Here is a 24,342-nt window from a genome sequence, read left to right on the forward strand (position 1 = left end):
TTTTGTATCAAGATTGCAAGAGGAAAAGTGAGTTTGAAAGAAGGTTAATTATATGGTGCACAAAATGCAGGAGAGCTTCAGGCAAACAGTTCAACTGACTGGTGTTTCCATCGGAGCAGTGACATTTGATGGTCGCGATGCTCGTACTTTGGTGCGATACGTGAGGAAAACTAGTAAGAGTAGAGTAACTCTTCCTCAGTGTGTCAGTGTAGGAGGGTCAGCAAGAACAGTCGCTTGACAACTACACAGGATATATTCTAGTAGAGTGGATGAATCATAATAAAGATGAACGCACATTTGCGAGTTCAGTGGTGTGAAAACCATAGGTGCTCATCTATGGTTAGATGAGTCAAGTATATTTGTGGTGTACACCACAAAAGAAAGGTACAGGGGGGAGGGTCACTGAATGGTTTGAGTATGATAATGATGTAGTCACCACATCTCAACCCAACTAAACACCTATGGGAGTTTTTGGACTGACATGTTTGACAGCACTCTATATGCCATCAAAACACCAGATGAGAGAAAAGCTTTTAGAAGAATGATGTTCCATCCCTCCAGAGACTTCAGATGGCCAACACCTTAAGACCCTTTATTTTTTCCCTTTAATTTGTCATCCATCTATAAATCCACCATTTCATTTACTCAGTTTGAGGTCCTGTGATGTCTACACTCCCTCTACTGGGCCGTTAAAGCAATGCATTTCACTGTGTTCATCTAGTTACACATCACTTTAACTTGATACAAAGTATTTAATAACCGTCTAAGAATGCTAGTCTTGTTTTTCGTCAAAACACAATTTATTCATCCATTAACAATCATAAAAGTACAAATATTTTTAAAACAAACTATTCAAAACACATCCCTCGCTAACCTCAGTTCAGTGCATATAAAAAATATACATAGGGAATATTTTAAGAATTTGCCATTATAAATGTAGCTTTACTGTACAATTTTTAAAAAAACATGAGTATTTTCCAAGTACAATTAAATGACCCAATTATTTGTTTAAGAGAAAATGAAAACAATTAAAATAAATGTCATAAGGAGGAAATAATGAAGTTAACAAGTAAAACAAATCTTTTTGGTCTTCGGAAGTTAGTTAAGAAAAACAAGAGTTCCACAGAGTATCACAAACATTGAGGACAGGGGACGTGTGGTCAAGTACAATTGCAGTGCATCAGAGCGCAATCAGTGGGGTTATGATTCTGAAAGACAACTGCACAGCTCTGGGTCTCTGAGGGGATTCGAAGAGACTGGGCTTCCTTGCAATGGAGTGTCTACACTTTGTCCAAAGCCCGACGATGAAGAGCTAGAGGGGGAAAAAAAAGGGATGCATGGGTCAATTCAGCATTTGACACTGAAAATAAACTATTCTGCCCAAGCTCTTACCTTTCACAGTCAGAGTGACAGTCAGAGTCACAGGAGGCCTTGTCCTCTAATCTGCTAATGTAGCCGCTGTTGGAACGCTGTATGGCTTCAGCCACTGTGTACCTAGTCTTACCACGCACACACTTTTCAATCTTTGTGATGCTGAGTTCTGACTGGAGGAACAGATGGAGTCGACTGTCCGATAGCAACAAAGGTGATTGAAGAACACTAGAGGGAAAAAAAAAAAAAAAAAGGGATATTAAATGATGTCAACCACTGAACATAGACATACAAAAATAGTTAATGGTGTTGAGCAAGATGACATTTAAATTAGTGCTATTGCAATCAGCAGATAGATTCTTAGCAGCCTTTGGAGGTGTGAGGGTGGCTAAAATGGGTATCTCTAGGTGGTAATGCTATCATTTGATCCTGCCATGTCTTTAGCTGCAGAGTAACTCACATTTCTAAGAACGCCTGCATGCCCTTCATCCGCTGTACGACCTGCTCTGTGTTCCTCAGGCTGAAGAACGGGATCCGGGGCGGCAACTTGGGTAATTCTCTGTACATAGAACATAACTTATTGCATAAACAATCAAAGTCAGACACAATGCAAATCTGATTAAAGTAAGCATCCAAATGAAAATGAGTGATATAAATCTGGAGGTATGAACATACATGATCAGAGCGTTCTGTTCCAGAGAATGACGCAGCCAAACAAACTCACTGTAACGTCGCCTTACACAGGAAGCCGCCTTTCGAAAACACATGCTATTGGACTGAAGAGACATCAAGTCAATAGATTTATTGTATGAACCTCAAGACAAAGATGACCCAAAATAAAAGTCTAGAGCTGTCCGCTCACCCAAACACCACTTACATGTAAACAGATCTCGTAGTCTACATGTGTTAGCCAATCTTCTTTGACAAGCCTTGGATTTTGAACACAAATGCTGATGAACTCCTGCAAAATTCAAAGCCAGTGTTATTTTAAATAAATAGATGCGTCTTCAGGAAATTATGAGAATGTCAAACTAGTTTTAACTGTACAAATATAAGACAAAGAAAAGTGTGAAGAACATGCTTGATCACTTACAGTTTTTGTAAAATTGTCGAGCACACTGTCCATAGTAGGTACAAAAGCCTGCAGGAGACAAAACAGTCCGTTGCACTCGAACACACTTACACACCAAAACATGAACAGAAACTACAAGAAAGCCTTTTCTGGCAGAAATTTCTTAGCCCCTTCAATGAATAACTAGTTATTTGTGATGCAAGTCTGCAGTAAAATGCAAGCCACGTTTTCATCTTCAGTGACTGTGTGAGAAAATATAATGTAAAAAAAAAAAAAAAAAACAGTTTACATAACAGTGTCGCTGTACCTCCCCCCACCCCACATGACAGGCATGTCTAAAAAGCTCCAACATCATGCTGGATCATCTGCCCCTTAACATCATAATGAGACGCATCACACGCACAAGCAGAGTCCAAGCAGTGCTAATCAATAAGTACAAACAATGCTCTCAGGTTACCTCAAATAGTGACTCTGAATAAAACTCCATTGAATTTTACAACACCACATCGGGGGGGGGCAGCAACATTACATTGCACACAGTCTCCTCTGTTTAACCAGTTTGCAATTCAACAGGGTCAACAGGATGTTACAGGTGAAATCTCAATCAATGGAGCAACTTTTCCAGCCACTATGGTTACATAATACAGGGACATCACTTTGACCTCAGTTATTGCACTAAATCACTCATTTACACATCAACTTCTTGCCCCAATCTAGTACCATATGGCAGGGTTCAAACATCTACACAACAACTGGAGGCCATGTTTAAATTAAAAAGGCCGCAATTTAAAAAAAAAAAAAAAAAAAAAAAAAAAAAAAAAAAAAAAAAAAAAAAAAAAAAAAAAAAAAAAGTACTTGCATGCGAGACACTTAACTCAAAGACCAACGATACTGATAAGATAACACTATAATTATAAAGTACTATCAAATTAAGATGGGTTACTTTCAGCAAGAACAAGGCAGTCAACATATTGAAAATAGATTGTAGTAATGAAGCTCTAAAGTTTCTGCTGCCGTTGGAAGAAAAACTACAATAAAAGTCTGCAAAGGCACAGCAAAACATCCCGATTTCATTTGAATTTCAATGTGATCCTACCTTTCCCTTCTTTATTTCCCCAGCAGTAATCCGGTGTTTGTGAACAACTGCAGCAGTGTGGCTTTGAGGCTCCGGACTGAACTCGATGTGACCTCGTTCACGCCTTTTCTGCTCCGGGAAAGTTCTAAAAAAAAGAAAAAGAAATAAGAAAAGAAAAGAAAAAGAAATAGCCCGGAGAAGGGGCCCGGACACGGAGGAACAAAGAGAGAAATGTGTGATGTGTCTTCATAACGCACCTGTCCCCAATTCACCAGGTTGGATCAGTTTAAATGGAATCACCTGGTGGTAGGAGGCGAGCTAATGATTATGTAAAGCAATTCTCCTTCCATTATTCCTTCAATATTTTCTAAGTCATTAAATAAGTATTTTCAAAATAAATGTAAACACACTAGAACCTAATGTTTGGAAATACAATTCACTATTTAACTATTCAACTTAATATGTAGTACCCCCTTTCTTTCAGTTCAGTTCCACATTGAGTGATACTCACAATAATGATATTCATATACAACCATTTTTGTGTTTTCATTACTTGAAATTTTATTATTTATTCTAAAACCTGAAACCTTCATTGCCACTAGATGAATCTATTTTGCTCAGAGAACTATGTTCTCAAGTGCCTAATTGTGCCATGTGATCAGAGCTTGTTAAGCAGTTGGATGCTGCATGGGACAAAAGAGATGATACCTCTTTTAGTCCATATCCTGGATATGCCCAGAAAGTAAAACTGTATGTTCAGAGTGGATCATTGATACCCCAGTTATCTTGCGACCCAGTTTAATAACCCTGTCCAGTTTGTTTCAGACAAAGCTCAAACCTGAACCCTGAACCCTGAATCAACACTGACTACAAAAGGTAAATTCTTGCACATTTTTGATACCATTCAGGGGATTTCTTCTGAAATCAGTGATACTTTATTTAGATTTCTTTTTCTTGGATGATAGATTTCCTAGTATTTATCTGGGAGAAAATGCACCACACCTCCTCTGATTTTGCAAGTATTGGCACACCACCCTCTCTCCAGTCCCCCTCAGTATCATATCAGTCACATATAGCGTGCATTAAAAGCTATTTAAGTCTTTGTCAGTCTCTACTGTGCAGAACAGAACTGGTCCGTTGTGAGTTCAGGCCAAACTCTATTGTCTCTGTCCTACGCCACGCTTCCCATAAGACAAGACAAGAAATTTCATAAAAGTAGAAGTAACAAGGGTGTCGGTTAGCTCAGTTAGTAGAGCACCCGCCCCGTGTACAAAGGCTCAGTCCTTTCCGCATCGGCCCAGGGTTCAAATCCGACCTTCAGCCCTTTGCTGCATGTCATTCACCATCTCTCACTGTCACTCCTCAGCTGTCTCTATCAAAAATAAAGCTTGAAAAAGTAGAAGTAATGTGATAACAACTCTTTGCTGCCCATGACCAGTAAGTGAGCAATACATAATAAAAGACTGTATCTCATTTCATACACAACAGTAACTGTAAGAAAAGAGCACAGCCTGCCGCAAAGCTTGAATTATACTGTGATTCTTTCCAGATGGAAAGATGGAAAAGCATTCTGAATAATGCTGCTACATTTCACAGGGTGCAGTCTATTGCTGAGGTTGTAAGTATTAAGTATGAATTTTTCACGGAGAAAACAGGTAACACAACACAGCAGCAACAGGTCTGAAGCCTATCATCACAACAGTATGGTTTATCTAAAGCAACATCCAAGAAGTTTACAGTTTTAGTCTCAATTCAGCATTAAGAAAGTCTGACACCAGCAACGTTACTCTCCTGAACAAAAGAAGAACAAAATCAAAGCGTTCTTACCAACGCTCAGAAGTCTATTCCAAAATGCTTTCCAGCACAGGAGTGGACATAAATACAACTAGTGAGATGTGGCTTTTAAAGGGGGGCTAAAGTCATTTACATACAAAGGTGCTTGAAGTTCTAGATAATCTAATTGTCTGGACATGGATAATCAGTGTAATTCAAAAAGTAATGCATTAAACTCAGAGTTGGACAACTGCACCATGATCTGGACTATAGACAAGCATCAAGTTCTATAAATACACAAAGCCACAGATAACACCATGGTAATACATGAGATAATGTCCACACAAAGTCCTTTTCTTCTCTCATATTAAGATAACATTACACTAATACAGATACATGCCACAATTCTTCAGCCTTGTAGTTATCATGAAACAACATGAAAAAAGCCCTATTATAATTTCTGAAAATCCACGATTGTTAATTAAAAGTGTGTTGCATTGATATGATCTGAAGAGAGCATACAACTGATGACTATGCTATAGTCAGATAGGAGGTTTGACTTAATCAATATTCAATATTTAGTATATCCTATGAAATGTAGGAATAATGCAAATAAATCAAGGCACCATTTTTAGAATAATTTCACTTTACTTGCAGGCCTGCTTTAATGTGGGGATTCAAAATCGTTTGCTATTAGGGTACATTTGACAGAGTTGATTTTAAGATTTCATTGATTACTTATCCTGAGAGGCAAGTTATTTAGCAGATCATTTAGTGCCCTATGTCTGCTCTCTGAGATCTTTGTTCCTGGGTCCAAAGTATACACAAAGGTGACAGATCCTTTGCAGTCAGGCCTATGTAACCTGCCTGAGAAGATCAGGGTTGCAAACTCTGGCTTGTCTTTTAAATAACCTTTGAAAACACACCTTTTTAAGAGTCTCTCATTGATAAAAAATATTGTTATTGTCATTAATGTTTCTTTTAAATGTGCTCCGCCTTAGTGTGAAGTGTATTATTATTTAGTATGTCCCTATTTGGGTAGAATTTAATAGATTTTTCTTTATCAACATGTTTGCCACTGAACATAATGATTATAGATATCATAAAGGCCCCTGTCACTTTGTTTTGTGCATTGTAAGGGATTTTTCTGCAAAAAAATAAATAAATGGAAACTCTGTGAGTTGTCTTGGAAACATCAACACTAATGCCTAAAGGTCCAAAGTCCATCTCCCATGCCCTAATGCCAGTCATGAGACTGCAGAGCCAGCCATGCCATCTGGCAACACAGCCTGAGACACCCATCACTGCACAGCTGTTTGTTAGAGATAGTACTAATAAGTACTTAGCTTTAATGATTTTAGTGGGTGTCAACCAAATTGCCAGGGTGGAAAGGACAAAATACAAAGTCCTGCATTGAATATTGTACAAAGCAGAGGGACTGTTTATATTTTTGTTAATATATATTGAATCGTTTTACTTTCTTTTTGTACAAATGAACTGGTAATAAAAGATTAACTACAGTAGGATAAAACTCTAAGTCTGTTGCATGAGTGCTGAAAATACTTTCCACTTATGCAGGCTGGCCACAGATTTAGATGACCTGACAAAGCATGCTCCCTTGTGTGTACAATATTCATACTGCATCTGGGTCATTGAGTTCCCATCACAGTGACTGTTACAGGATAAACTTGATTTAACATTTCAATACTGAAACAAGAGTTCTATGAGATCTCAGACCTCCTGACATGTCATGTGCAAGCAAATAACCAAGGAAAATATGCTTGATGTCAGACATCAAACACCAAGTCATAAGAGACCAGTTGTCACAACTGGTCAATTATTTGGCAATATTGTCATTACTACTACTGCCATTCATTGTGGGAATTAAAGAATAGCTGTAATCTAAATCTGGATGTGTAAATGAACCACCATACTGTGAAAAGAAAAACAAAAATGTTTTAATTTGTCAACAGTTTAAAACATTTACAGTTTTGAACAATTCATCTACACTAAGTCAAGTTGTAAAAATCTGAAGTCTGCACATGTATTTTACCTTGCCCAATTTTAAACATTTCCCTGGAACCGTAAAAACTAATTCGATACATTTGGTCACATAAAACCTTTATTAGAACTTCAAATAATATTTACAGGCAATCATATACAAAATGCACATTCAGAACAAAACATGAGCACTAGTGTGGAGAAGAAAAGACAAAATTCAACTTTTTCCATGAAAATCACATGGTGATACAAGAGGTGGTCGACATCTTAACAGACAAAGTAGCCATTTAGAATTTACAAACTTTGACCGTGTGTGAATGGGTATAGGTGGTTTCAGGTTCTATCAAAGAGAATAATTTCTAGACTGCCATCACATTAACCATAATATGATAACGGAAGACTTTATTATACATTACAACACCATCACCTGCTCTCAATCAACAATCTGGTCAGCTAATCTGTATAACCATATAGCTCTCCATGACTGCCACACGACGTGAGGGTTGAAACATCTTCAAAAAAATAACTAAGATAGCTAAAACTAGAAGGCAAGCCAGAGGAGAACATTAAGTCCTGAGGAAAAGGGCATAGGTGGTGTAAGGGACTGCGGGGGCCAGAGGGAACTACTACTGAGCTTCATCCTCCGGACAGGAATGCCATGTCAGTCTCTCCTCATAGAAGGAAATGACAACCTGAGGACAGCGAGTGTTGGCCTCACGGGCCGGGACCAAATCGGCTTCATCCGAGTCTTTCCTAAAGAAATAGGTAAAGAGGAAGAAACGTATTAAACCACTGTGGAGACTTAAGTTTCACTTCAGATTACAAGTTACGTAAGTGTACATTTCAGTTATTTTCGAGGTATACAACACAGCTAGAGTATTACAACAAGAAAGAGTATACTTCCTGGTGCCAAAAGACAAAAAGAACGACCGATTATTTCCTTCTGTACTCACCATTTCATCAAGAACATCAACTCCCCACTACTGTCTGTTGCGCCAATAATCCGCTCTGGATCGAGGTTCCTTGCAAAGCCACGTGGTTTCTCTGTCTGCAAGTGATGACAACAAAACACATGAGCACATGCAAGAAACTGGAACAGTGATTCCCGTTTAGATTTTTTTTTTCACCCTCCAGATGATAACGACCCTTATGATCCTAGGCTCACTCGTAGCTGAAGCACATTAATAAACAACTCCTATAGATCTTATGAGGCCTTGAGAACAAGGTAATGTTAACATGCACTTTTAAACATTTAGATTTTTCTGAATTGAGAAAAAAAGTGTGAACTCACATCTTTCTTCTTGGCTTCTGTCTCTGGCTCATCTGTCGATGCCTTCCTCTTAACAGGAGCCGGCTTCTCCTTCACGTTTTTCTGCGCTTCCAAAAATCCTGATATCAGCTCCGGGCAATCCAGGTTCTCCTCTGGCTCCCAGGTATTGTCAGCACTAAAAACAGGCGGGGGGCGGGGTCAACATTTGCATCTGGGAATATCCCTTAATGCTAATTTACATTTAAATATACTAAAACTTTCTTGTATTCATGCAACCAAAGACAATGGACAAAAAGCATAGTACAACCCCATACCAGGGAAGCACTTGCAGCTCAGCCGGTGTCCCAGACAACTCACTCTGTAAATCCTTTCCACTTCAGGAAGAACTCTACTTTCCCATTGACAATACGTTGGTCGAGCACCTTTTCCACCACAAACTCTTCGGGCTCCTCCTGTGACTCCTGTGAATCCTTCTTACCCTTGGTGTTCTGCTTCTTCCCCATGTTGTGCACTAAAAACCGAAAGAGCGTTTGTGAGAACTAAACAACAGTTAAACATACATAAATAAAAAACCTTGCATGCTTATTAAGTTGTAGGGAAGAAAAACAAGAAGCTAACATCCCTCCCAAACACAAAAACAAAAAAACAGGACAGGTTATGGGGCCGTGAACAGACATCACTGTGATAGCTAATGTGATGCTAACTAAGAAGTAACCATCGATGTACACAAACACAGCAGCATCCTAAACAATAAGATTAACGAGCAAATGCAAGGCTGTGGACTCAGTTAGCTATCCGTTATGCAAAGTAATATTCAAATCACGAGCTGGCGCTATGTAGGTTAGCCTACGTGCTAACTTACGTTAGCTGATGTTATTTGGGCCTAAAGGCGGTAACGTTGGAGAAAAATCCCCTTTTTCTTCACCGTGTCACCTGCATTGTAAGGTTTACTAACATGTGCAGCTTAAGGAAACGAGCTAAAGCACAAGTACATCGGTAATTTCGTTAAGCAGATACAAAAAAAAAGTAAGGCCAGGCTCGTTAAGATAAAAACACTTGAATAATCTTAAAAAAAAAAAAAAAAGGCCCGGGAATACACAAAAAAAAAAACAAATCCTGGACTAGACATGCCTACTTTCACTCTAGCTTGACATTAGCGTAACCAAAAACATCGTATTACATTTGAAACACGTTAGTATAAACTGACAAAGTAAACAGGCTTTAAAAATAACAGTACACCTAGCTAATACAGATGGAGTAACGTTAACATTGTAGCTCACTGTTTGTGCGTAAACTGCGTCTCCCTGCTACAAGGTCCAAGTTAAAACAAAGCCTCCGTTAGCTCGTCTCAGTGTGAAGCGACAGCAATTACAACGTGTGTTGCATGATGCAACGTTTAAAATCAATTGTTTCCGCATACGCACCCTAAAAACACGACAGGAATAGCTTGTGTGATTTCTCTGAACCAAAGATGCTCTCCGTACCACGCGGTCTGCCTTCGCTTTATCTCTCCTGCAGCACTCAGGGCGCCAAAAGCTGTGGGTCTGCTACGGAAGCCTTGAGGAAGGGGAAAAAAAACGCGCTTCGCTTTTCTTTCTTTTTTACCTTTCTCTTTTTTTAAAACACCTCGTGGCTGAGCTTGAGCTACTTATATGTTTGAACTACATCATTTAAGATTATGATATAAAATTGTAAATCAAGTGTGTTTCTGCTCTTAAAAAAAGTATAATTCAGCTGAAGTGATGCTCATTCAAACACAGGCATGCTCCTGAAACAGTGGCACAATAATGAGACAGTCAGCTTATTTATTTTTTTTACTTTCTTTTTTTTTTCTTTTAAATCAGAAAACAAAAAAACAAAAATCTGCAATAGCATTTCAATTTCCCCTAAGCAAAAACAAACATACTATCAACATTCAACAATCAACATGCAATCAAAAACATTTGCCCCCAGTAACAAAGAAAAAAAACAGTTTGAAGTTTATACAAACAGCAAAGTAAACTCTTGGTCAAACCAGAAAATTAAATACAAATTTGTCAAGGACTAGAAAAAAAACAAAACAACGTAATGAATCTATTAACTACTTTATGCATCTTTCTCCATTTAAAACCACACGCTCACTCAATTGAATGTATAAATGGTGTGCCCATGAATAAGATGGCAACTTCTACTAAATAAATTCAAATCTTAGATAATCTCAAACATATAAAAAGCAACATCCAAAAATGACATTCAATCCTATTAAATAGAGTTGGTGATTGTATTTTATTTTTATTTTTTTAATCTAAATGGGATGGTTACGGTCCATTTTAATAATGAAGAATTTGTCATTAATAGTGCACTTAAGTTCCCCTAAAAGGGTTTTTTTTTTCTTTTTATTTAGCCAAAATCTATAACATAAACTAAGGCATGAGGTAGAATATAATCTTGCCAAAACTCTTTAAGTAATTGAAATGAAGGGGTTAAGCAAAATTGTGCTTGAAACAAATTATTCAATGTTAATTTAAAACATAAAACAGTAGCCTCTTTAAAAAGTTTTTTGTCAAAATAATGTGCATCTGTTGATCGTGTACACACACAATATCCAAACCACTTATTCAAAGCAAATTAAGGCCTTGTCAGTCTAATCATTGGTATATTGTATGTCATCAAGACATAAGGAAAACAACAAAATCTTTTTTTTTTCTTTTTACATTTAAGTTCAAATTTCTACTGAAGCGTTCATGCCCTCAAATATCTTAAACAAATCTGTAAACTTAGGTAGGTTAGGATAGGGAATGGTCCAATATTTTTACCACTTTGAGATAAACTTACCATCTTGAAACAAAAGATACTGCCCATGGCGGTCTCATGATGCATATAAGCATTTCAGGAACCTCAGAAACTTTAATAAATACAATTTTTTTTTACCTCTTTATACTGAATAGGTATATATTGAGAGGCAAGATTACATGGAAACAAAAAACAAACAGAATCCTCCTCCTAAGGTCTCTATCCAGTAACTGTCACAATGCTGACTTTTAGACATGTCTGGATGTCTATGCTTGTCTGTAAATGTGGTAAGATTCAATGACTTAAATGTTAACAACAGGCACAAAGAGAGACTGGTCGCATCGGCCGCATGTCGGCTGTAGCCTTAAACTTCCCCGGGTGTCCGTCTTCAATAAGCAAATGTCCAGTGTGTGAGCTACATTTTTCCCATGAGAAATTTTATTTACAGAGATTTTTTTTTTTTTCAGTGTTCATTTTTCATTTTCTTTTTGCAGCTTTTGCCGATTTAGGCTCCCAACAGTGGTGAATCTACACACACTTTTACAAAAAGAGGAGATCCCCAAACCATAGTCAGGCAAGTAAGTTCAGAAAAATCCAAAAACCTAAAAGCCAAAGTCTCAGCTGGCGATACTGCATCATTGTTTTTTCTCCTTCTTTCTCTTGTCTGTTTTGTTGCCAGTTGATGTGGAGACAGCAGGCCGTCTTACAGGCTGAACTACAACCCTTCCGTTAGCCCCGCACTGCAGGGTAAATCTTTCTGGATTCAGGGGCTGTCCTGAATCATCCCTCAGCCGGGCCAGGACGTCTCTGGTCAGCTGCTTTATCTGCTGGCCCACAGCACCCATTGTCTTGGCTGTAAGCTGTTTCTCCCTCAGTAGCCTGTCTCTCTGAGCGTGCAACCTTTCCACCTCCTCCTGGAGACCTGTGATGGCGTCTAGTTTGCGCTTTCGGCAGTTTTGTGCTGCCAGTTTGTTCTTCCCCCTCCTGCGGATGTCCCTCAGGAGGGTCACCTGATCGGGGGAGAAGCCGTGACCATCGAGGACCTCCAGGAACTCCTCCACGGGCATGTTGACAATCTGCAGGACAGAGAACGGGATGCACATGGCACGGGCACGCAGCTCATCACGGCTCAGCTCCCTATCATCCAGTCTTGACCCATCATCGTCATCATCATCGCTAAGAGGCTCCTCTTTGATACCTTTGTGGGGAAGTGTCACTGATGGCTGGTCGAAAAAAGCAGGAGATGAGTAGCTATGGTCATGCCACACGCTCTCACTCAGATCAATGGGTGACCACGTTGTTGTGCAGTCCATGATGCCTTTTGAGGGGACTGAATCCACTTCACTGCTGTAGCCTGTAGCTCCACACTCATCCTCACAGTATGAACTGGAGGAGGACGACATCTCAGATGAGCCTGGATGAATGAGGAGTTAATTACTGTTAATATGTATAACAAAACATTTCTTGACTTTACAGACCATGACAATAAAGACCTTTAATGCACTAGTATTTGTAGAGATATGAACCAACCTGGGGAGACTGGACCTCCAGAGCTGCTCTCCAAGGATAGGCCAGAGTCCGAGTCCAAGTCCTCAAGGACCTGTGGGTCTATGCCCAGACAGCCCATCAGCTGGGTGTCCATTGTGTCCAGGCCTTCCAAACCTAACTGATTGATCTGATCAAACACTGCCTCATCCAGACAGCCACCTAGTGCACTGTGCTGCGACGCGTTTCCAGTTAAATTGCATACTGAAGCAAAGGGGAGAGCAGCCAGACCCAGTGCCATCCCTGGTGACGCGTCTGAGTGTGAGGAGCCTGTTGATTCCAGTCGGAAGAGGGCTCGTTGTTGCTGGTTGACTGGCCGGGACTCAGCTCTTTCAGACGCCGCACCAAACGCGCCCACACTGGTTACCATAGCATCATGCAAGCTGACATCCTGGCTGATGGCAGTGGTGATGTCAGTGTCAAGGTCTGACAGACGCTCAGTAACAAGAGTGTCCAAGTCCTACACAGGAGACATTTTAACTGGATTTTAGTGTTTGTACAACATGTAGATCGTCATTGTAACATTTTGATTGTGTATCTGAAATACTGTTTGCAAGTTGATATTAAGCCTCATGTAAAATTAATTTTCAGGCATCTGTAATGAACATAAGCAGACAACTTACGTCAAGGTCAGTAACAGACAGAGAGAGTAAACTGTTCCAGTGCTGGTCAATATCGATGGTAGGAGGATGGTGGCTGGCTGGATCAGACAGTGCAGTGATGCCTTCAAGCATACTCTGAAATGGAGAAAAGGAATGCATAAAATACAGCAGTGAGAGAGCTGGAAAAACGTGTATCTCCAGTGTTAATTACGTCATTTGTTTCCCTGTGAGACATTCGGTAATTATTGTGCTCCACCATCCTGCGTCTTACAGTTTCCAAAACAGCATTGTCATCAGAATGGTGTAATTTGAGTAATGAAGTCATATGAGAGCGTGGTTTTCAGATTAAAAATAGGAACAGTGTACTTTTCAACACACACGTGACAGTAAATGTTATGCCTGTGTGAAATACATAATGTGACAGACTATTAAATGAAATGAAAACCAGCGTAGTTACTTTTGGTTAAGAAAGTCAGGAGTACGGATTATAAAAACAGTATAGAGTGACAGATGAAGGCGAACTGTGACAAACCTCTTGTTCCAGTGTGGAACTGTGAGCCAACTGAGTGAGCGGGGCAGGTTCTTCCTCTTCTTTAACTTTAACCTCATCCTCCTGGTCAAGGCAAAGAACGGCAGATGGAGACAAAAGGAAGATTGAGTAACAGGATAGTTGGAGGATTCAGCATAGAAGACAAGGGGAAAGAAAAAGTTAGCTGACAGCCAAAGACGGTTACATTTCTGGTTTGGTGACCCCAATCCAGTAATCTCAGATAATTGGATAACTTAGAAAACGATAACTGTGAAAGCTTTGTTTTAACGTGCAACTTCTGTAACTACAGGGAACAAAGACCAGACTACATTTTAGCCCGACTTCTGTCATAGTCTTTGTGCAGTTGTCTTTGTGTATCATAACAGTCAGGCTCATTACTCTTAGATATGACCTAATCCTTTTAGATGCAAGACAAGGTGATCCTGATACAGAAGTACAGCGTTTCATATATGTCACCAGCTGCCCGCCACAAACGTGATATTCTTGATATCACCACACAAAGACAAAAAAAAAAAAAAAAAAATTGTTTTCCACACTCAAGTGATAAATGGCAGTTGGAGTCTCACCTGTTCCAAAAGGAGAGCGTTTGCTGAATCAGTTTTTTCGTTCATGCTAGAGGCAAAAATATGACAATGTGTACTGTACACCAGCCGCCAAAGCTCTGCCCCAACTCTGTCTGAGCTTGTCGACTTCTACTGGAGAAGCTTTTCCAGCTCCAGTGGATGTGCACAGTTATTGATCATTACTTTCACAGCTGTAGCAGTTCTCCTTTGCGTTTGGGAAACACTGTGTTTCCACAAACCACAACATCTTTCTCTACAAGTCGTTAAGCCTTTACTTATTTTACAAAAGAGAGAGAGAAAGCGAGAGCGAGAGAAAGAGAGTAAAGAATAAAAAAGATGTGTCAACATCACATTATCCATGTGAACAAGAACCCTGTGAGGGGGGGAAGCAATGGACCACCGCTTTTGTGTAAGCAAACAGGGTGTGGGTCTAAGCCTCACTTCTCCGCCTCTCAAGGCCCACAGCTGGCGGTTGAGGTCTGAAGAAAGGGGGTATAGTTACACAAATGGCGACATGAACTGCCCTCGGGGCATAACATCCACAGAGCAGCTGTTTCTATCCTGAGCTAGAAACAGTGGATGGCTAAGAGTGTTAAATATAAATGGTCTGGGCGTGATTACAGTCTCCGAACCATTAATGGCAGTTATGCACAAAAAAAATATATTTTTTTTACAAACAAGTGGCTTTACAGCTGCATTGTCACCCAGTGCAATGGTGTGATCGCGGTCTAATCAAGTCGTCACATTAAGAGAGGACCAGTTACATAGTGAGGGGTGACAGGTGCAGAAGACAGTCGGTTGAATACTTGTGCTGCTGTGCATCAAACTATCCCGTTGTGTTAACTGGTTATAGGATACGGTTGCTTATTTAACCAGACCCGGTTAGGTGTGGTTTAAATACATCAATACATCAGATCAATGCAAGTCCCTTAATCTAACTAAGCAGGAACTGAATCACTGAACTGCAATGTGGGAGTCATAAGGTCATACAAAGTGAAAGTACATTTCTGCACAAGTTTTGCCAACAGGTTATCACGTCACGTTATCTTGTTTAAAAAAGGTGCATACAGGAAATGTCACAACAAAAAAAGTTAGTGGTTGTATAACAACGAGTTAGTGCTGATAGCATTAGCTTTCCTGTTGAGCACACTGAGGAAGTTTTTAACTCAAGTTCATCACCACCACCACCCCTCCGCCTTTAGTCAAGTACTCTTAACTAAACCTAAACATGTTTGTAGTACAGCTTAGCGAGCAGTCTGTTTAACTTTATGTCACATCACACAAACACTTGCCTCTTTCAGAAACCCGCAGGCTCCAGAGTTACAAGGCCTTTGTCCGACTTCAGGGGTTGTTTGGCACACCTCTCGGCCACTGTCAGGCAGGTGTTCACCCTCCACCCTCGCTTCATCTCCGGGGCTTTCTAACCCTGTGTTGGTGTCAGTGTTGTTGCTGGTTGAAGGCCCACAGTCAGCCTTGTCAGTGGCAGACACTTGGTGCACCAGCCATGCGTTCAACTGTGTGGGGAACCGCGGCGAGCCGAGGGTCCTCACCTCGTCTAAGAGCCGGCGACTCGCAAAGAAATAGTCCAATTCGGGACATTTTGGGTGCACACTGTATCCGTCAAGAGTGTCTCTCAAATTATGAAAGGGTGTCTGGGTGTAGGCTGAGCTAGGACCCAAGTTAATCTCTATGAGAGGCGAATAGTAGCCGCTTAAGTAGCTGTCGATATCCACGCGAACTCCAATCAAACTGAGTAAGATTGTTAACTGAATCAGGCCTTCTGTGAAGTATTTTTTCGCGATTTGCATTTTCTAAACACGTTCAGGGCTGCAGATAATTGTGAAATCCTGACCCAACAGTTCCTCTTTCCCGAATGGACAAAGGGAAAAGCTAACAAAAGGAGCACGCCTTCCCCTGTCAGACAAAGAGGTCCGCCTGTACCGGCGAAATCGTTAGATAGCTGCGCTAGCTGTTAGCAGTTAGCTATCGGCTTTAATTACCGGTTAACGGGAACTTCTGGGCGCAAACATAGCGGAGACGGCACACGTCGGTCCCTTATGGCGGAGAAATTATTCGTCTGCGACACCTTGCAATCAAAACCCGTGCCCACGGCCTTAATTAAACAGAAAATGAAACATCTGAAAGGCTAAAACGCTGCCTCCGTTACAATGCTGCTACTAAGGGGGGGGGGGGCTTCGTTTCCAGGATTTGCATAACTGCATGCAGATTGGACGGAAGAGTTCACCGCAACAGAATGTGATTGGACGACAGGAATGTCAGTTATCCTTTTGACCAATGAGAGAAAGCGACGGTTGTAAAAACCACCGCCAGCCCCCTCCCCTCCCTGTTTATAACTGCACTATTATTTACAGGAATGATAACAGGAACCAAAGTGATATCAGTGCAGAAGTATATCAAACATTGATATTTGTGCTATTCGTTTTACAGCTTGCAACAGTTCATTGATTTCAACGAGATTTTCTCAGGAGCATGGTCGGGGTTGCAGTTCCGGGATGTTTGTGCTACTGACCTGCATTTGTCCCATGCTTGGCCTACTGGCAAATGGCTGAACTACAGTTTGAACTTGCCCAACTATAACTAATCCTGTCAAAGGGAAACAACACAATACTCCAATGGACATCTAATGCACATCAGTTAATTCTGTTCATGATCACGTGTGAAGAATATATGTAAAATAATATTTAGTACTTGTTTTGTAAATCTGCACATTCTTAAATCTGCACATTCTACTTTAGTACTTTTTGTAAATATGTACACTTGTGTTTTCCCTCCTTGATTCTATTTTTCGCTGCTGTAAACAAGTGAATTTCCCCGTTGTGGGATAAATAAAGTATTATCTAATCTAATCTAATCTAATTAATAAAAAAAAATATGCACTCACTCAAGTAGGCTACTGTAGGCTTTGTAACTACAAAGTTAAATTACTTTCCAGATTAATGTATACATTAAAACAAAGGTTATGGATTAAACTACAAAACACTACATAAGATAGTTAAAATAGTATAGGGGACTAATCTTAACATTCAAATGGTGCTTGGGGCATCAGAAATAATAGTCCAATTATGTATCACGCAATAATATAACAAACTAAAGAGGTTACTGCATTGCATATTGAGATGCTTTTAGTGAGTTTTTCTGATAAAACCTGTCCACGTATGAGTAAAATATTGCTTGCAAGATCTTTAATTGTAACACAGCAGTAGCTGTGATATTGCTACTTTTGCTAAAGACTCAAATACTTTAGATAAACGCAGCACTGTTTATGATATTAGGATGGGAAGGAGAAAGAAGCAATCTGTACAATCTTAGCATGGTCAATATAATATTAGCCCAAAAGTATACATTATTGAATAAGAACTGAAACATTAGTCCTGACTGACAAACCTAACTGTTCAGACTGTTGGTGCTGTTGATTATGTAATGAGGTCAAGCTTATCCTTGGCCATGAAGCAATCATTTAGGTGTTTCAAGGTCTGTCTTGTCAGCAACTCTATAGTCCAGGACACTATCAGTTTCATATGAATCATAGGAACACCACATGCCTGTTTATTTAACTCCTCGCTGTTCATACTGTACACACTCTACAAGACTGAGCTCCTTACAACTTTTTTAGGTTGTCCCTTCCAGCTGAGTAAGATAGATAACCTATAGGTACTATAGGCTCCTGCGTAGTTAACGTCTACAGAGACACAGATGGAAATTATATAAGGAACGGAAAGCCCAATACATTACATTTGTCTGTGGCCCATTTTTAATCTTTACAAGAAGTCATACAAGAGCCACATGCACAAAACAAATGATAAAGGTTACACAGAATGATTGTTTTGGAGGAGCTCAGTCTGTCCTTCGTCAAGATCTCAAACTAGGGATCAAAGCGAATGATTTTATATACTCTTGCCTTGATAGTCACACATTCAGGGTCTCTGTCTGGCCAGATTAACATGTGTTTTCTGCCTTATCCAAGGCTTATGCTGTCAGTGGTGTGATTAGGAACAGCCTTGAGTTAAGGCAGAAGAGGAGACCCAGGAGACTAAGAAAATGAAAAGCACCTTTTAAAAAACATTTATTTTTCTAACAATAAAATACTCACATATCAGACTGCTAAACAACAGCAAAATAGCATCCAGACTGCACCTTTTATCAACTTTTATCTGCTGCTACATAATTTTATTTAGTAGCTACCTCTCTACTGTACATCCACTGTACACCTCCAAGGTTACAGTCTGTCTGGTGTTTCTTGTCAAATGTCTGGTGTTTCTTGTCAAATGGTTTTGTCTAAGCATACTGCACTTCATATAGCCTTTTTGTATTTTGTGTTGTGCACTATAATGTAGTCCTGTCTGCACTACGTTTCATGTTTCATGAAGCACCATGGACCTTGGTGAAACACTGTGTCGTTATACACTGTAGCTACTGTGTACATGGTTGAAGTGACAATTCAGACTTCACTTGACTTGACATATGTTGAATGTCAACCCTCATAACCTTTACTTTAGATAAAACTTAAAAAATAGAAATCTTGCATTCAATTTTACTCAAGTTTTAGTGTTAATTATGCACAATGAAGACGATTTATAGTGTTTTTATTATGTGTATTATTGTTTTATGTTGGTTTTACTGATGTCTTAATGTTTAGGCAGCATTTAAAAAGTCAACCTTTCCCGAGGTCGACCTATTTTTATGTCAGGATGTTCAATCTACAATGATCTTTTCTTTTCTATATAAAATTGAAATGCTCAAAGTAACTCCTAGTGAAGCAGTAGTATAGCATAAACAGTAATACCCAAATAAAGTTGGCCTATGTACGGAAGTGTTCATGCATTCATCACCACCTTGTATATTTAGCTGTGGGCTCTGATTAAACAAATCAAATTTGACATTTCTGTGTGTTTTTGTGGAGATAAATGTTGGTATGAATTATCAGAAGAAACAGGACTGACTACACCTCCAAGTCACCCAGCTGGACTTTGCTGGAGGCCGAGTATGTCGACCAGTGATGCGGCTCAACGGTGACTCCTGGTGGCGGATATTGGTAACATGAATGGATAATCAGTGGTTGTGGGTCACTGTCCCAGAAATGAAGACAGTCATTAAAAAATCGTGACTCATATTTTCTAAACTTATGCTTGGCAGTTAAATATATTTTCTTATTCCTGCTGATCTATGCCGATTGATTGATTGCTAAGACTTTTTTTTTATTAGACAGCTTTTACAACATAAATAACAGTCTTTTTCTTATTTATAAGGGCGTGTAATTTGAGAACAGGGTGTGGGCTACAAAATAAAAAGACATTTGTCACGATAATGTTACTCCACCCTATAAATGCAAAATGAGAATAAGCTGCTGAAGTCCAAATTGATAAAACCACTGCTACTGTATTGACCTATGTACCTCTGAGAATGTGTGCAATGGAAATCCACAATAAGCCTTTTGGGAATAGACCACAACAACTTTTATATGCCATTGCGTCACAAAGAAGTCCAGAAAACCGTATTCGATTATAGGAACAATAACAAGTGTCTCGAACAAGTCTAGTTCAACACACATTGCCTATGTCAGCTCAGCTGTCGAGTCCTCCTGCAGAATGGACACAAATCTAGTGCAGACAAGTCAAGCGTGCTGCAGGGCTTATCTGACGTCCACTAACACTTCATTCTGGGTACAGCTGCAACATTTTTACAGCCAAACTGCAATAATGTAACATTAACACAGTAAGCAACTATCGGCTGATACATCTAAGCATGTGAAATTGTGTAGTCCATCACTGTAAAAGATGTGTAATCACAGTTTATGCGCTGCTTCAGAGTCGTGCAAAGCTCTAACAAAAGCCCTTTGAAAATAATGAATAAATGACATTTGCGGTCCGCCTCATGCTCAAGCTTTACAGATCGACTTGGTGGCCCCGACAAATCCAGAGTCTAAACGCTCCAAATCGTAACGCTTAAAAAAAAAAAGGCTGTGAAGAGTCATCCACTCCAATTGATCTGAGGCCAGCGTACAGTCATTTGATTAATCCACAAGTATTTTCATAACGATGTGAAACACATTTAAATCAACTTTGTGAAGTTCTGACAGATTTATTAGGGGAGAGCTCTTAAATCACCCCCACATACTCCTCTGAGGACGAAGCTGATTGGTGGAATTTCACGCGACGTGTGGGAGGCTAGTGCGCGTGTGCACACGTTTATGTCCCGCAAAGACTCACGGGAAACCTGAAGGGGGAAATCGAGGTGACTTCAGTGGGACTGTTTTATTATTATTTTCTGTTTTCCACCTTCAAACTGACAGTTCAAACTCGTGTTGAAAGTCATCATTATACACTGGTCTCCGGTCAGATTTAAGGCTGTGTGCAAGAGTGCAAGACTAATCCAAAACTAACTCTCTCATAACTTATTATTTTTTTCAGCCTAATTGTATTTTTATTGATTGATTGTTTATTATAAAACTTTCTTGGGGGGGAGAAGAGAAACACTCCATCAGCTCTTCATGAAAAGTGGATGTTAACTGTTCATTTTGAGCATGAATCTATTGATTGGTAACCAACTATATTCAATAATCTACAGTTGGATTACTGCATGTGGCATCGGTGGATAGCAAAACAAGACAGCCCAATACTGTAAATGTAGTCCTATTTAATCATTTAATTTTGCAGGACTGATATTGTATTTGAAATAATATTTGCTGATGACCAATTACTGGGAAATTAAATGTTTTCCTAATAAAAAAACAAATTATTTGTGTCAAGTATTTTTAGAATTATAAGACAGTAAAAGTTTTCCCATCAACTTCTGTCTCAGTAGTTTTATTTAACTTTAGTCATTTTAGATTATGAAATGTATTTTCTCTTCTTAATGGACGTACAAAGCAAATGGGAATATTATTATTATTGAAAAACTTTGTTCATTGAAAATATTATAAATGACTACCTAAATTGTTATTATAATTATAAGAATTATTATTATTATTTTAATTAAAAACTAACAAAGAAACTAGTGTAATTGTGTTGTGAAAAGGGATTTTAATGAAAAGGACCTACTATTGAATAAAAATGATTTACCACAATTTAATTGAACTACATTTATGGATATATAAATATACTATATAATATTATTGTTAAATGTACTATTTTAACACATCAAGTGTAAATGTATTTGAACTGTCTTGTAAAGAGTGTGTGGCTTGCAGCTGTGTGTGTGTGTGTGTGCGTGTGTGTGTTAACGGGTTCAGCTCGCGGAGCTCTGTCCTCCAGAGAGCAAAACAACCGACTGGCTGCTCTCAGCCTCCGGACCCCGTCGCTGCTTGATTGACGTCCCTTTTTAGCCAATCAAACAACGAATCCCAATCCCGGTTGCCTATTGGTTCACTGTTCCTGCTCCAGCACCCTGCACCAGCCAATCACATTGCGTATATCACCATAAAACTTAATATAGCCGTCCTGGCAGACTCTGTGGCGCCCCGCAGCGGAGGCATATGGAAACAATTTTACGTCGGGCTCGTTCTCTGCAAATTAAGCTGTAATAATGAAAAATGCATCGTTCTTTTCGGGACTTTATTTCTTTTCCTTTTCAATACCGGTTTTGTTTTAATGTTGATGGACTATGCAGACCTCTTGCACATTATGTGTCCCACCGGTCTGCAGAAAACTGGCTGCTTTGTGTTAGTCCACTTAGTGTTTCTGTTTTATTCCATCAGCAGTAATACATCTCCTGTTGACACTAATATAGGACTGCTGTTTTTATTACCACGCCTAGCCACGTAAGACACAATAATTCCCAACTTGTTTTATTCCCATTTTCAGTCTGTAACATGTGATTCTATTTTGCAAAACTATTGTTTTGCCCAAAAAGTGCTTAATGCAGCATTGGCCATGCGGGGGCGCTACTGTCAAAGTTTTGTGTATCCTCAGGCCTGACCTGTGGGTTACTTACTTCTCATAACTGGAACCTGTGTTCACTAATTGAAATGTTGCAGCTCCATAAGGCTCTATACTGTTTAACTCAATAGAAATATACTTACAATCAGTCACATCTCACTCAGAATTAAACAATATAAATATATGAAAGCTGCTTTAAACACACTGATTTTTAGAGCTCTTCCTCACTTTCTCCTCCCTCCTTCCCTTTCTTTCACCATCTCTCAAGAGTCCAGGGGCTGAGGGGCCAGCAGCGGGGCGAGGCGCTGACAGTTAAAAGAAAAAAGAAAGGAAAAAAAAAAATCAGCATGAGAAGCAGTCGTGGATTTGATGTCAGAGACTGAGATGGCCGCCTTGATAAAGTTCGTCTGGCTCGTAGAGATTGGCAGCCTTCTCCTTGGAAAAGAAAACAGAAAGGGCCCTACATAAACAGAGGAAAATGGTCCTGGTCGAGCAGAAAAATAGCCCTGTATGATGTGACCCGCACACTTTGGAACGATATCAGCACAGACGTGTATGGCACACATACACATGCATACGAAAGTGGAAGGACCAAGACTTGTATTCATTTCAGTGTATATTGTGTGTGTGCAAGCACACAGGATGTGTGGGTTTTCAGGCCTATCACAGCTCTTTGCCTTTTTATGTGCTTGAAGGAAACCTCCATGTGCCCGCTCTGTTCCTGTAGCTATTGTGTCTCCTTCACTAATGGACTCCTCTCACCCTGTCTCTTTTTCCTCCCTCTGTCTTCCCCTCCTTTTTCTCCAATATCATATCCATGTATTCCCCTGGGGGCTGATTAAAAGGCTTTCTAGCACGGGTGAGGGGAGAAGAGAGGAGAGAGAAGAGGAGAAGAGGTTGGGGGGGGTGGCAGTGGAGAAGAGTGGTCCTTATTACCCCATATGTCTGGACAGGAGAGGATGGAGTGGAGGTCCTCTTCCAGTTAATCAATAGAGATACCGTCCTTCTATGCTCTGTGTGTGTGTCTCTCTCTTTCCCCTGTCTCCTCTTCCCTCCACCCTCAGACTCTCCCATTAGAGATAATGTGTCTGGTATTGACACAGCAAGGTCTGGGTACTATGACAGAAATACAGTTCTTGCTCTGTGAGGCCAAGTTCCATGTCAAAACTCTGTGGTCAACAAAACAGCCTGACTCATCGACTTGCTGTTTAACCAGGTTGATTGCGGCCATTGTTGTTGGCCGTTCACTGCAAGATTTACCACTGAATCAGTGCAATTGATTTCAATCTAGCAATTATGTTTTTTCTTCTTTAATATCTTTGGTAAAATGAATAATAAATTTAAAGAGATTCAAAGTGTAGAGAAATTGCTACAACATCTATTCATTTAGCATTGAGGATAACTCGTATTCCCCTCACAAGAAAATGTATGTAAAGGCATTACAATTGATTATATTGGCGCTTTTTCTCAGCAAGGTGCCCATGATATTCCAATATTTTCCAGGAAACTGATGCATGTGAGCGCTTTAATTCCATTAGCCATTGATTTTCACGGTCACAAGCTCCCTTTTTCCATATTCATCGGTGTTGTTTTGTTGGCTTGAGTAATTTTAGATCCATGTGTTTTGGTAAGAAGATCAAATTGAAACGTGACTCTAAGAATACAGAACTCACAGTTGTTATTTTGAGTTTATTTAGGAATCTGCAAAAACACAACAAAGGGTTAACATCTCAAAGTGAGAACACATATTCCAAAATAAAAACAAATAAAAAAAGGACTTCCATTAGCATGGCAATAGCGATTTACTCAAGGTAATAGAGGACAAGTACAAGATGCACATTATGGAGCATGTT

At 39.6% G+C, this 24,342-nt stretch overlaps 3 protein-coding genes across 5 annotated transcripts; all 3 read right to left on the minus strand.

Moving 5' to 3' along the window:
* Positions 1-775: 775 nt before the first annotated feature.
* snx10a (sorting nexin 10a) lies at positions 776-5,394 on the minus strand. Of its 2 annotated transcripts, XM_010757214.3 has the most exons (8): positions 5,346-5,394; positions 3,540-3,663; positions 2,465-2,512; positions 2,249-2,332; positions 2,047-2,147; positions 1,832-1,930; positions 1,393-1,599; positions 776-1,312 (listed from the first exon to the last, which is right to left on the minus strand). In XM_010757214.3, the coding sequence occupies exons 3-8, from the start codon at positions 2,495-2,497 to the stop codon at positions 1,201-1,203; spliced, it is 636 nt and encodes a 211-aa protein (XP_010755516.1). In that variant the 5' UTR covers positions 2,498-2,512; positions 3,540-3,663; positions 5,346-5,394; the 3' UTR covers positions 776-1,200. The 2 variants fall into 2 exon arrangements, with proteins under 2 accessions (XP_010755516.1, XP_019130980.1); XM_019275435.2 differs by lacking the exon at positions 5,346-5,394 and having other exon boundaries at positions 3,540-3,730.
* A 2,001-nt stretch (positions 5,395-7,395) lies between these two features.
* On the minus strand, positions 7,396-10,118 carry cbx3a (chromobox homolog 3a (HP1 gamma homolog, Drosophila)). 2 transcript variants are annotated; one of them, XM_010757216.3, is made up of 6 exons: positions 9,987-10,089; positions 9,843-9,869; positions 8,920-9,073; positions 8,584-8,737; positions 8,246-8,340; positions 7,396-8,045 (listed from the first exon to the last, which is right to left on the minus strand). In XM_010757216.3, coding segments are annotated over exons 2-6 (531 nt in total). In that variant the 5' UTR covers positions 9,844-9,869; positions 9,987-10,089; the 3' UTR covers positions 7,396-7,918. The 2 variants fall into 2 exon arrangements, with proteins under 2 accessions (XP_010755518.1, XP_010755519.1); XM_010757217.3 differs by lacking the exon at positions 9,843-9,869 and having other exon boundaries at positions 9,987-10,118.
* Positions 10,119-10,892: 774 nt separating this feature from the next.
* nfe2l3 (nfe2 like bZIP transcription factor 3) lies at positions 10,893-16,791 on the minus strand. The gene is made up of 5 exons (XM_010757218.3): positions 15,887-16,791; positions 14,014-14,094; positions 13,503-13,616; positions 12,865-13,339; positions 10,893-12,748 (listed from the first exon to the last, which is right to left on the minus strand). Exons 1-5 carry the CDS (start codon positions 16,400-16,402, stop codon positions 11,970-11,972), a joined length of 1,965 nt encoding a protein of 654 aa, XP_010755520.2. The 5' UTR covers positions 16,403-16,791; the 3' UTR covers positions 10,893-11,969.
* Positions 16,792-24,342: the final 7,551 nt, after the last annotated feature.

This window comes from Larimichthys crocea, chromosome XIII (genome assembly GCF_000972845.2).
Source record: "Larimichthys crocea isolate SSNF chromosome XIII, L_crocea_2.0, whole genome shotgun sequence".
Lineage (NCBI taxonomy): Eukaryota > Metazoa > Chordata > Actinopteri > Sciaenidae > Larimichthys > Larimichthys crocea.

Coding starts and splice junctions, on each gene's coding strand:
- snx10a (XM_010757214.3), bottom strand. CDS start 2,497: ATGGACAGTGTGCTCGACAATTTTACAAAAACT. Junction 2,333..2,464: donor TCGACAATTTTACAAAAACT/GTAAGTGATCAA, acceptor TGAATTTTGCAG/GAGTTCATCAGCATTTGTGT. Junction 1,600..1,831: donor ATGCAGGCGTTCTTAGAAAT/GTGAGTTACTCT, acceptor TTTTCCCTCTAG/TGTTCTTCAATCACCTTTGT.
- cbx3a (XM_010757216.3), bottom strand. Junction 8,341..8,583: donor CAGAAGCCAAGAAGAAAGAT/GTGAGTTCACAC, acceptor CATCACTTGCAG/ACAGAGAAACCACGTGGCTT. Junction 8,046..8,245: donor TTGATGTTCTTGATGAAATG/GTGAGTACAGAA, acceptor CTATTTCTTTAG/GAAAGACTCGGATGAAGCCG.
- nfe2l3 (XM_010757218.3), bottom strand. CDS start 16,402: ATGCAAATCGCGAAAAAATACTTCACAGAAGGCCTGATTCAGTTAACA. Junction 13,617..14,013: donor GTTCCACACTGGAACAAGAG/GTTTGTCACAGT, acceptor TCTCCATTTCAG/AGTATGCTTGAAGGCATCAC. Junction 13,340..13,502: donor TGTCTGTTACTGACCTTGAC/GTAAGTTGTCTG, acceptor TCTCCTGTGTAG/GACTTGGACACTCTTGTTAC.